This window comes from Urocitellus parryii, chromosome 15, assembly GCF_045843805.1.
Source record: "Urocitellus parryii isolate mUroPar1 chromosome 15, mUroPar1.hap1, whole genome shotgun sequence".
Classification (NCBI taxonomy): domain Eukaryota; kingdom Metazoa; phylum Chordata; class Mammalia; order Rodentia; family Sciuridae; genus Urocitellus; species Urocitellus parryii.
Window position 1 is genome coordinate 42,861,819 of NC_135545.1, and position 12,391 is coordinate 42,874,209.

The window sequence follows — 12,391 nt, forward strand, 5'->3', positions numbered from 1 at the left end:
CCCATTGTCCAAAGTCAGCTACTATGCTCTGAGGAGTCACCCATCCTGACACCAATGCTTTAGGTAAGGAGGCTTCAGAATGTCTGCCTGCCTGCTTAAAAAAAACAGAGGGCCCTACTTACACAGTATATTTGGAAAGTCAAAGAAGAATATAAGGACATTGGCTTGGTCTGGGGAAGGAAAGTTGAGTTTTATTTCATCTTATGTGGGTAGTAAATTTACACTCCAGAGGTGCTATTTAAAATAATTAGTAACTGGTACTAGCCAGTCAGAACAGATACCAAGCAGTATGCTGTAGTGGCACATGCTGGCTAACTATCTGCTTTTTTCTCGTGGTTCAAAAAGGAAGCTGCATAAAAAGTATAAATTTAGGGCTGGGGTTTTGGTCAGTGGTAGAGTGCTCTGTGTGAGGCTCTGGTTTCAGTCCTCAGTACTACATAAAATAAATAGGGGCTGGGGTTGTGGCTCAGTGGTAGAGCGCTTACCTAACACAGACAAGGCCCTAGTTTGATCCTTAGCACCACATAAAAATTTATAAATAAAATAGGGGCTGGGGTTGTGGCTCAGCGTAGAACGCTCGCCTCGGCCTCACACGACGTTTGAGACCCTGGGTTTGATCCTCAGCACCACATGAAAAAATAAACAAGTGAAATGAAGGTGTTGTGTCCAACTACAACTAAAAAATAAATATAAAAAAATTAAAAATAAATAAATAAAATAAAGGTATTGTGTCAAACTACAACTAAAAAAATAAACATTTAAATAAATAAATAAATAAATAAATAAAAGGTATTGTGTTCAACTTCAACTAAAAAAATATTTTTAAAAAGTATAGATTTAGGTGGACCTAGTGGTACATACCTATAATTCCAGTGACTCCAGAAGCTACAGCAGGAGGATCTCAAGTTTGAGGCCCACCTCAGCAACTTGGGTAGACCCTGTCTCCAAAAGAACTGAGGGTATAATAAAGGACCCCAGTACTAAAAAAAAAAAAAAAAGTGGAGATTGAAAGTCTCGGGCTGGTGGCTCAGAGGTAGAGCAATCACTTAGCATGTGTGAAGCCCTGGGTTCGATCCTCAGTACCACATAAAAATAAATAAATAAAAATAAAGATATTGTGCCCAACTACAACTAAAAAATAAATATTAAAAAAGTCTCTTCTCTAATTGGAAAAAACAGTAAAATTTTTTGAAAATATCTTTTGAACCTCTTTTATTTTGAATGTATTGTCTATTGAAAAAAAGGAAAAAGAAAAGAAGGAAATTCCATTGTGGAAAATTGCTGTGGCAGGGGAGTGAGCTTGAATTTTTGACCCTGTGATCCCATAAGGAAGGGCTGGATTGTGAGTGAAGTGAAGGACAAATAGAGCTTGGTGAGTGCCCAGGCTTCCTTGAGGCCTCTAAAGTTTGTATCGTGAGCTCTCTAACCTTTGTATCTCATATGCAGAGGTAGTGGCTCCTCCACTCTCCCAATTCTCAAAAATAGTGTTTTTTTCCCTAGTACCAGGGATTGAACTAAGGGACATTTAACCATGAGATCTACCTCAGACCTTTCTATTTTTTATTTTGGGACAGAATCTCACCAAGTCGCTGAGGCCATCTTTGAACGTGTGTTCCTCCTGGCTTTCCCTCCTGAACTACTGGAGTATAGGTATGCACCACTGTGCCTGGCAATCTGTGGTGAGTTAATGTTCTCTCCGATTGAATCTGTCATCCTTACATATGAAATTAAAGTGTAACAACTGAAATTAAACCTTCTGAGCACATCCTGTGAGCACTCATTAGTATGTGTTGTGTATAATATATTTATTGGATTTGTTTTTCTCCTTCAGATTTTTAAAGATTCTCTTCTCTACTACTCTATCCCAACACAGTGATTATTAAAGTAATTCTTTGCATTGTCTAGATGACAGGAAATGTAGAAAATTGTAAAGAGTGAGCTGGGTTGTGGCTCAGTGTTGGAGTGTTTACATGTGTGGGGCACTGGGTTCGATTCTCAGCACTGCATAAAAACAAATAAGTGAAATAAAGATCCATTGACAACTAAAGAAATTGAATAATAAGAAAATTGTAAAGAGAGTGAGGTATGATGGCACATGCTAATAATTCCAGCTCCATGGAAGGCTGAGGCCTTCCACTTGGAGGTTTGAGGTCAGCCTGAGCAATTTCTGAGACCCTGTCTCCAAATAAAAAATAGAAAGTGCTGGGTATCTTGGTCAAAGGTAGAGCAGCCTGTTATTAATTTCCAGTATACTCCAGATGGACAAAAGAAAATGGAAGGAAAATGGTTTTGATAATGTCCTTAGAAATCTTGGGAAGAGTATGTTTACAAAGAAGAATGATAACCAGTGAGAAGGAGTATAAAGATGACTTTTTTTATATACTTTTTAAATAACTTTCCTTTTTTATATGGTGCTGAGGATCAAACGCAATGCCTTATCCCTGCTAGTCAAGTGCTCTACCACTGAGCTACAGCCCCAGCCCAAGGATGGCTTTTAAATACAGATGCAATCTCTGTCAAACTCTGAAGATACCAGCATAAGCTGCAGTAGTTCCTCATGGCAAGTTAGACCAAGGCCCTCTCTGTGACAACATTGTAAATCCTTTGCAACCATCTGCAGAGCTTCTCTCTCAAATTTTTGTGTATTTGAATAACTTTATGATTAACACAACAGCAACAGTAAATTTTTTAAAAAATATTTATTCTTAAGTTTTCGTTAGACACAATATCTTATTTTACATTTATGTGGTGCTGAGGATCAAACCCAGTGCCTTGTGCAAGCTAGGCGAGTGCTCTACCACTGAGCCACAACTTCAGTCCCAAATTTTTTATTTCTTTAAAAAAATACAGGAATTAGAATTAAAAACAAAGATGATTCCTTAAATGTCCTAGGTAAATAAATGTCCTGTCTACTGAGCAGCTCAGCCAGCCAGCTTCTGTGACAGTGGTTTCTTGGCACGAAATTTGGGCCTAGGGCAACCCAGGGTCTTTTCTGCTTCTGCTGGAGCTCATCGTTTCTTGGGAGCCCCTCTGCCTCTCTGGTTTGGTTTCTGGGCTGGCTTCTCTTCTTTGGCCTTTGGTGGAGTGGACAAGGCAGCATCTCCATAGGGCTGGTAGCCACCCATGCCAGCCCACCTGTGTTTCTCCACATCCTTGGTAGAGAACATGGTAGTATGCAGGTGTAGAAAGAGACATGGGAGGCACTGTTGCTGGAAAGAAAATCAGAACTGATTAATTGCTTCTTCTTTATACACTCTGCCCCCAGGACCTCGCTCTCCTGTTGCTTCCTGTTTCTGACTGAAGCCCTCTTCTCTGCTTGGCATCCTAAACACAGCCTTTGCCCGTGACCTCTATGGATGCTGTGCCTGTCAAAGTACTTGAGTTCTGTGGAGCCAGTGGAAGCAACAGAACAGTCAAACCTCAAAATTATCTCAAACAGCCCTCCCTCAGTCTCTCTCTTCTACAACTGAGAGACATTTTTTAAGATCTGTCTTTTCATGGGCTGGGGATGTGGCTCAAGCAGTAGCGCGCTGGCCTGGCATGCGTGCGGCCCGGGTTCGATCCTCAGCACCACATACAAAGATGTTGTGTCCGCCGAAAACTAAATAAATAAATATTAAAAAAAAAAGATCTGTCTTTTCTGAGGCTTTAATGGAAATAATTTTCAAGGTTTAAAAAATATTATAATATAAATTTGTTTAGAACTCTTCCTAACTGGCAGCTCCTCCTGGACACATTGTTACAGTCTGTTTCGACACACTGAATTCTAGGCTAGTTTTTATAGATTTTTCTGATGCCTTTTTTTCTTTTTTTTTTTTGACATGGTGTTTTGAGATGGTGTTTCCCCAGACTGGCCCTGAACTCTTGAGCTAATGTGATCCTCCTGCTTCAGCCTCCTGAGTAGCTGAAACAATAGTTGGGCACCACTCCACCACTTTCTCAAGGCCATATATTAGGGAAGAGGGATTACGAGATTGAGATGCAAATTCTGGGTACCAAAACAGGGTCAACAGCCTTCTCGCATCCACTTCCTGAGACATTATTTCCACAGAATTCCAGTCTCTGTAACACTTCACCTCTTCCCCTGGCCCTCTGTTCTTCCCAACTGCATGAGAACACCCTTTTTCTCAGCATTTCAGACTGGGATGTGTGTGGAGGGGATCCGTGTGTGTGTCCATGACAGTATGGTAAAGGTGCCGGGTCTGTGCTCCAATTTCCCTGGATAACAAAAGCACACTGGGATTCTGTAAGACTCTTATTAAGAAAGGATCTGAGAATGAAGCCTCCTTTCTGTTTTGGTGATAAATGCTCTCACTCAGTTGCCTAGGTTTCATTGTTTCCCGCCCAGATGCTGGAGCCCAATTCCTGGGCTCAGGTGATCTTTCCACTTAGCCACCTAAGCAGCTGGGACTATAGGTGTGTACCAGTGTGCTGTGCTCTGAAGGAAGCATTGGGGGAAGCTAAAGGGGAAGGCTAGATTGATAAAGATTAGCACCTTTCTGAACACTTGCCCTCAGCATTGAACAGAAACACTGTGGGTCCTTGTAGGAGCACCAGACCATTGGTCTGACTCATAGCTAGGGAAGTTCTGAGGTGTGATGGGGAAACCCAAAAGTAATGTGTGGCAGTCCAGTGAGATTGTGTGTTTACTAAGGGCTCCATTACAGATACCTGGCCTAGGCCTACCTGCTGTACTGCTCTCCCAGGAGGAAAAGTTAGACTGAATATAGAATATCCGGTCAGACATATTCTCTGAAGCAACCAGACACTCTGGTGTCTTGTAGAGAACTAGTAGAGAAGATTCCTAACGTTAACCTGCCATGGAAACTGAGGCTTGTGATGTCATCATTACTCAGTGAAGTCATGTTTCACCTGAGGGGTAGGCTTCAGATCCTTGGTATTTTATGGAAAGCATGGTAAAAGGAGAGAACTCTAACCTCCCTTTTGCCTGTCTACCCATATCCTAGTGGAATAGCCACTCTTCTGTGTAGCACAGCTGGGGGTTGGGTATAGCCCATGACCACAGCAGGGCAAGAGAAAACCAAATTCTGAAACTGGCCTGACAGTCACTATTAAACATAATGACAGCTAGGTTTTATGGCCCTAATGCATTTATCTATTGGAGAGGCAGAGATTTGAGTGTATTAGGGGGTTAAGGAGTGATTCTTGGAAGTGGGCCTGAAGGTAATTTAAAATTTGGGCTGTGTGTGGTGACCCATGTCTGTAATTCCAGTGGCTCATGAGTCTAAGACAGTACATTTTCGAGGTCAAAGCCATCTTCAGTAACTTAGTGAGGCCTGAAGAACTCAATGAGACCCTGCCACTAAATAAAATAGAAAAAAAGAACTTTGGGTTTTGATAAGTAGTGGAGGGCCCCTGAGTTCAAAGTCCAGTACCCCCCCAAAAAAATATGCACTTGTGGAAAAACATTTCAATTGGGAAAAAAGCAAAGGCAGGTTCCATTTCACCTCATTATGCCCCAAAGATTAATGTTTTAAGAGGTTGGGGGTGTGTACTCAATGGTAGAGTCTAGGTAGAGTGTTTGCCTAGCATGTTTGAGGCCATGGGTTTGATCTGGGCATCAGAAACAAAATGAAAAATAAAATTCTTTGCACCCTTACGTTTTATAAGGGAGGTCTCAAACAGATGTTAAGGAACCTACCAAAGGCCCCACAGGTAGTGTAGAGGTGTTGTTCTCAAAAGTAGGGTTTCAGGTTATTCATGTTGTGACTCCAGAATTATAGCTGAGAGGCCGATCGTGGCACATTTCAAGGTGGTGGACAATGGAAAGGCTGTTAAATGTGCTCCAAGGCAAAATGAGCATCTCCAATAACTTTATAAAGTAGGGATGACAGGCCCATTTTAACCTCAAATTTGAAACATGTTCATGACAAAATGACATTACAAAATTACCACATTATCATTTTAGTCCCCTTCAAAAAAGGCCAACAAACCATGTGTGGTCATATAAGCCTATAATCCCAGCAACTCTGGGGGTTTAGGCAAGAGGAATAGAAGTTTAAGGCCAATCTCAGCAATTCAGTGAGACCTATTTCAAAATAAAAATAAAAAGGACTGAAGAGGTAGTCCAGTGGTATAGCACTCCTGGGTTCAATCTTTATTACCACAAATAAGTAAGAAAAAAGGGAAGAAGGCTGGGATATAGCCCAGAGGTAGAGTTCCCCTGAGTTCACACCTTGGTATTGCAAAAAAAAAAAAAAAAAAAAAAAAGAAAAAGAAAAGAAAAAAGCAAGCAATGGGGCTGTGGAGATGTAGCTTAGGGGTAGAGAGCTTGCCATCCACAGCACTGCAAAGAAAGAAAACAAACTCAACTGATTCTTTGTGCTACCTGTGACACTTTGGACTGTGAATCATCAAATACAATGAAGTTTGTCCCAATGATAATTATAGTTAAACCAGCCCATAAAATATCATTTATTGCTAGAAATCATGACAGAAAATCAAAATGCATTTTATTATTCACATTTTATGTGAAAGACTATGCTACTATGATCCAATGCTCCATTTCTCCGATGCTGCCCAATAGCTCATTTTGCAAAGCAATAAGCAGCCCCAAGGCCCTGGGAGTCATTAAGGACAGCCTAGCTGACAAGTGTTTTTATCCATCCAGGACACCAGGAAAGATCCCTAATCCAGAATCCCATTAGTTAGCCAAAATCAGGCTTGCAGAGGCCAGTGCTCTCTCACTGAGGATTCTTCTTTGTCCAGCTGCTAGTTCAATTTTCTGAACCAGGCTCACATCCCACAGATGGGTCACAAAGCTGATGACTGAGCCTGGCATCTCACTCCCAACATGGCCCACTCTCCCGGCTCTGTGGATGTAATCTTGCAGGGTGAGGGGAAAATCATAATTGACCACCAGGTTCACATGTGTGCTGTCTAGGCCGTAAGAATCTATGTCTGTACAGAATAGTATGTCTTGGGAGCCCTTCTGGAAGCACTGGAAGATACCTGCCCTCATTGAAGCTGGCATTTGCCCCTGAAGCTTTAGGTGTTTGATCTTGTGGTCATCCAGAATATTTTTTTTTATTTATATATAACAGCGGAATGCATTACAATTCTTATTACATAAATAGAGCACTACTTTTCATATCTCTGGTTGTATACATAGTATATTAACATCAACTAGTGTCTTCATACATGTACTTTGGATAATAATGATCATCACATTCAACCATCATTAATTACCCCATGCCCCCTCCCTTCCCCTCCCACCCCTCTGCCCTATCTAGAATTCGTCTATTCCTCCATGTTCCCTCTCCCTATCCCACTATGAATCACCCTCCTTATATCAAAATATTATCCCAGCTAGTTCAGAATGCTGGAACTGTTACAGAAAACCAGGGCTGTTCCTGAGGATCCAGACGTATCTGCTTTGTCATGCTGCTTGAGGATCTGTACCAACTCTGTCACCTTGTCTGTTCTCTTCAGCCTCATAACTGTTTAACTGCCATGAGGCAATGATGCAGTGGAGCTTAGAACTGGTGATGGTGGTGGGAGAGTCTGGGATCCCACCTTAACTTAGTGACTGGCCCACACCTTCAAGATCTTAAATTTGGGTCCAACCTTAGCAGCTTAGGGAGACCCTGTCTCAAAAAGGATGGGGGAGGTCTGGGGTTATTGCTCAGTGGTAGAGCAAGTGCCTAGTATATGTGTGCTATTGGGTTTGATCCTCAGTACCAGATAAAAATAAGTTCTACAACTAAAAAAAATTATATTAAAAAAAAGGTGGGAGATTTGGTAAAGGATCCCCCAATACAAAAAAAAAAGTATATATTTAAAAGTCTCCCAACCTTTAAGCAGAGGCAATCTTTACTTTTTTTTTTAAAGGAGAGATTCTTTATTTTTTAGGAGTAGATGAACACAACACAATGCCTTTATTTTTATGTGGTGCTGAGAATCGAACCTGGGTCCCACCCGTGTTAGGCAAGCGCTCTACCACTGAACCACAATCCCAGCCTTATTTTTTTTTTTATTATTTATTTTTTAGTTGTAGTTGAGCACAATACCTTTATTTATTTATTTTTTAATATATTTATTTTCTAGTTGTAGTTGGACACAATATCTTTATTTTGTTTATTTATTTTTATGTGGTATGAAGATCAAACCCAAGGCCTCCCTTGTGCTAGGCAAGTGCTCTACTGCTGAGCCACAATTCCAGCCCGTATTATTTTTTTTTTTTAAATAGGTTATTTGTGACTTTTTCTTTAAGTTTTTAGTTGTAGATGGACACAATACCTTTATTTTATTTATTTATTTTTAATGTGGTGTTGAGAATTGATCAGTGCATCACACATGCTAGACAAGCACTCTACCACTGAGGCCTATCCCCAGCCCCAATCTTTACTCTTTTATGTTTTGAACCTCTTACCATTTTGAATGTATTATCTAGTCCAAAACAGAAAAAGTTAGAAAGAAAGGAAGGAAGTAAATTTTATTGTGTTAAATTGCTGTGGAAGGGGCAGTGAGCTTGAATTTTAGATCTGCGATTCCATAAGGAAGGGCTGGATTGTGTGTGTAAGGACTGATGGAGCTGGGTAAATGCCCAGGCTTCCTTGAGGCCTCTAAGGTTTGTAAGCTGAGGTCTCTAAAGTTTGTATCACAAATGCAGAGCTGGTAGTCCTTCACCCTACCAATTCTCAAAATGCAAGCCTGGCCAAGTGTTTGTTTGTTTGTTTGTTTGGTAACAGGGATTTAGTTCAGGGTCATTTAACCACTGAGCCACAATCCCAGTCCTTTTTATTTTTTGTTTTGAGACAGAGTCTCACCAAGTTGCTGAGGCTGGCTTTGAACTGGCTCACTGTCCTGACCTAATGGTAGTATAGGCATGCACTTGGCAGTCTGTGGTGATTTAATGTTCTGATTGAATCTGTCATCCTTAAACAATAAAATTAACTAACAACTGAACTTGAATCTTCTGAGCACATCCTGTGAGCATTCATTAGTTTGCAGTGTGTATACTGTATTTATTGGATTTGTTTTTCTCCCCTTCATTCAGATTTTTGAAGATTCCCTCTTCTACTACTCTCCCTGAGACACTGATTATTAAAGTAATTCATTGCATTGTCTAGTACATGGGATATATGGAAAGTGTAAAAAGCTAAGTATGATGGCATGGGCCCATAATCACAGCTCCTCAGGAGGCTGAGCTCAATGGTAGGGCAACCCTGGATTCAATTCTCAGTACTGAAGAGGGAAAAAAGAAAAGGGCAGGGGAATTGTTGGTAATAATCTCATTGTCATGAAACAACCAGTATTGTTAGGATTGAGTTTTAAGTGGCTCTGAGTTGGTGTTTCGTTCAAGTTTGGCATGTATCTGGATCCTCAAGACTGGGACATTGTTGGTGGCAGAGGAGAATCTCCTGGACAAGGTTTGTGTCCCTGAGTGTCTTTGCTGTTGTGGGTACCGAAGTATTGGTATGAGAGGAAGAAGGAGTATTTAATCTCATAATTTAGGGAGGATCCATTGTTTTTAAAGGGATGGAAGATAGTGGTGTTGAATTTCTTATGACACTGAGACCTGAGTAGGGAGTGGGAAGGTCTGAAAAAGAATTTTTTTTTTTGTACCAAGGATTGAACTGAGGGGTGCTTAAACATCAAACCACATCCTCAGTCCTTTTAATTTTATTTTTTATTTTGAGACAGGGTCTCATGAAGTTTCTCAGGGCCTGGGTAAGTAGGTGAGGCTGGCCTTGAACTTGTGATCCTCCTGCTTCAACCTCCCAAGCTGCTGTATTAAAGGCATGGGCCACTTTATTCACTACCTATCTTTGTTTTTTAAAGTCTAATTTAAGCCATGGGAGTATAGCTCAGTAGTAGGGCATCTGCTTAGCCCTGGGTTCCATCCCCAGCCTCAATAACCAACAAACAAGCAAGCAGACAAAAAAGGGTCATCCTCCTGCCTAAAATTCTTTTGCAGTTCCAATTGCTCTTAGAATATCCCAAATTTTTTGTTTTGCTTTCAAGTTCTGGGGAGTTAACTGCCACCAACCCTTCCAAACTCAGCAAATAGCACAAACCCTTTGCTTTTAAACTGTGGCTGTGTCAGTCATACAGCTTCCCACCACAGGGCCTTAACACGTGCCATACTGTCAGCCTGTTGCCAACTGCTGGTGCTATTGAGGCAGGCCCAGGATAGAAAATTTTGTCACTAGGAAGTGATAAGTATACAAGTTCTACCTCTAATTGGTCCCCTATGCTGTGGACAAGGCAGTGGTAGAAAAAGTTTTCTTTTTCAAATTTATTCAGAGCTAACCACCCCTGCTGATTTCTAGTATATTTCAAGAACATGCTGTGAAGGCCAGGTGTGGTGGCAGCACCCCGTTAATTCCACTGAGTAGGGGCGGAGAGGGGGGCATATGCAGGAGGATTGCAGGTTCTAGGCCAGCCTCAACAAATGAGCAAGGCCCTATGTAATTTAGTGATTCTGAGTCTCAAAAATAACAAATAAAAAGGGCTGGGGATATGGATCAGTGGTAAATTGCCCTGGGTTAAATCCCTGGTACAAATAAATAAACAAACAAATAAATAAAAATAAAAGGTTTTTGGTGTAACTTCATAGTTGAGTGCCCCTATATTCAGTTCCAGTTGGGGGGGGGGAGAGAGAGAGAGAGAGAGAGAAAGAGAGAGAGAGAGAGAGAGAGAGAGAGAGAGAAAGAAAGAGAGAGAGAGAGAGAGAAAGAGAAAGAGAAGAATATTCAGGGAAGTCAACATCAGGCTTTGTTATAGGTACCACTTCATGTGCTCAGCTGCTCATCTGCAGGGATGGGTGGAAATGGGGGCTTACTTGATATTTAGTGTTGCTCAGTTGATGGTCATCTATATCCGAGGACCCCCATATCCTAGTCCTGGAGTCTCACACTGCCTCTGCCTCTTTTTTGGTATTCTTCTTGATCTGTTCCCATAATTACTGATAGTGAAATTCCTAAGAAACAACAGTTTTCTGAACCAGAAGATAGCTTGGCCATTTCCGACACACATCCTTCAGTCATAGAGCCTAGGCCACCGTTCCTAAAGTGGTAGCACATTTTTCTTTCTCACAAGGCACTCAATGTTTATCTTGCTAGGAAAAATGCAATAACCATGAACACATCTTCATTTTCTGCTCCCATCCAACCTAGTATTTGTTAGAAATTTTATTAATTTGTTTGGAGACAGTCTTGCTTTGTTGCTCAGGCCACCCTGTGAATTATGGGCCGCTGATATGACACTGGCCAAACCTTGTACTGTTCCTTCTCTGACTGCTCCCAACCCCCATTCCCCAGCACCAACTGTCCCCTTAACTGCTGAGACAGACATTCCACTGGTAACAGCCAGCGCCTTACTGCCAAGGCTCACACAGCCAGAGTGATCTTTTTGGCATCTTCATCAGATTTCTTCACTACCCTGTTCAAATCTATCCTATGACTTCCCCCTTCCCCCTTGACATCTAAAACAAGATCCAACTCCTCATATTGCTGATGTGGCCCAATGGGGTCTCACTCTCACGTACTTCTCCAACTATATTTTTCCTTCCTGGTCACATTATCCTTTCTCCTGCTTCTTAAGTAGCTCAGTCTCATTTCTACCTCAGGGTCTTTTCCTGTACTCTTTGGTCTAGGAATGGTCTCTCTTCAGTCCTCATATCAGTCTATTGCTTCCCTCCCTGATGAAATGCCCTGACTTTGAAGGGTCCTTCTGTGACTTTTTTGTATAATGTAGTATTCCTCATCACTCTATGCTTTCGTTTTCCTTTATAGTAATTTTAATTAATTAATTTTTTTTTTAGTGTTGGGGACGAAATGCAGGACTCTGCCCACACTAGGAAAGCACTCTAACACTGAGCTACAACCAAGTCTCTGAAATTGTCTCTCATTCTTTGATGGTGGGGGTCTCAATGAGAGACTTGGATCACCTCACTCAGTAATATGTTCCAAGCAGCTAGCACAGTGCCTGCGATATAACAGGTTCTCAATAAACACTTGTTGAATAATGGAATAGCCAGATGAGTGGATGTAGATGGACCTGTATCTTCTCATTCCTGCCCCAGACCTGTATCTTCTCATTCCTGCCCCTCCCTCACTCACATATACCACCTACACACAGAAGCAGTCATCAGGTTTTTTTTTTTTTTTTGGCTCTGGGAATGGAACCCCATTAGCCTCATGCATGCTACAGCACGTGCTCTACCACAGAGCTACATCCTCAGCCCAAGGCTCTCATTTCTTGATAAACTGACCTGGTTCCTGATCCAGTTCACCTAGGCATCATTGCAGATGTTAACAGTTGGAAACCGTACCCGAGAGTCCCTTGTGAAGACAGAAGGCCTTAGAAAACCAAGTCCTCCATGTAGGAACATACTTAAAGGGGATATTATGGTTTGAAGCTTGAC

General features: G+C 41.5%; 2 protein-coding genes across 6 annotated transcripts in view; one reads left to right on the top strand and one right to left on the bottom strand.

Annotated features, from left to right (window-relative positions):
- The window catches only part of LOC144250385 (tRNA-dihydrouridine(20) synthase [NAD(P)+]-like), a 74,725-nt gene extending 71,191 nt beyond the window's left edge, over window positions 1-3,534 (top strand). For 4 of the 5 annotated variants that reach the window (XR_013342471.1, XR_013342472.1, XR_013342469.1 and 1 more), the window contains 2 exons: window positions 1,575-1,679; window positions 3,266-3,534. The gene's annotated coding sequence lies outside the window, so the exon portion shown is untranslated. The remainder of the gene's footprint in view (window positions 1-1,574; window positions 1,680-3,265) is intronic. The other variant, XR_013342470.1, reaches the window with a different exon arrangement.
- A 3,130-nt stretch (window positions 3,535-6,664) lies between these two features.
- LOC113200025 (putative ATP-dependent RNA helicase DDX28) overlaps window positions 6,665-12,391 on the bottom strand; it is a 35,092-nt gene continuing 29,365 nt past the window's right edge. Inside the window, 3 exon segments of the mRNA XM_077792826.1 lie at window positions 6,665-7,041; window positions 7,323-7,482; window positions 7,484-7,560. Of these exon segments, the coding sequence (XP_077648952.1) occupies window positions 6,665-7,041; window positions 7,323-7,482; window positions 7,484-7,560 (614 nt within the window).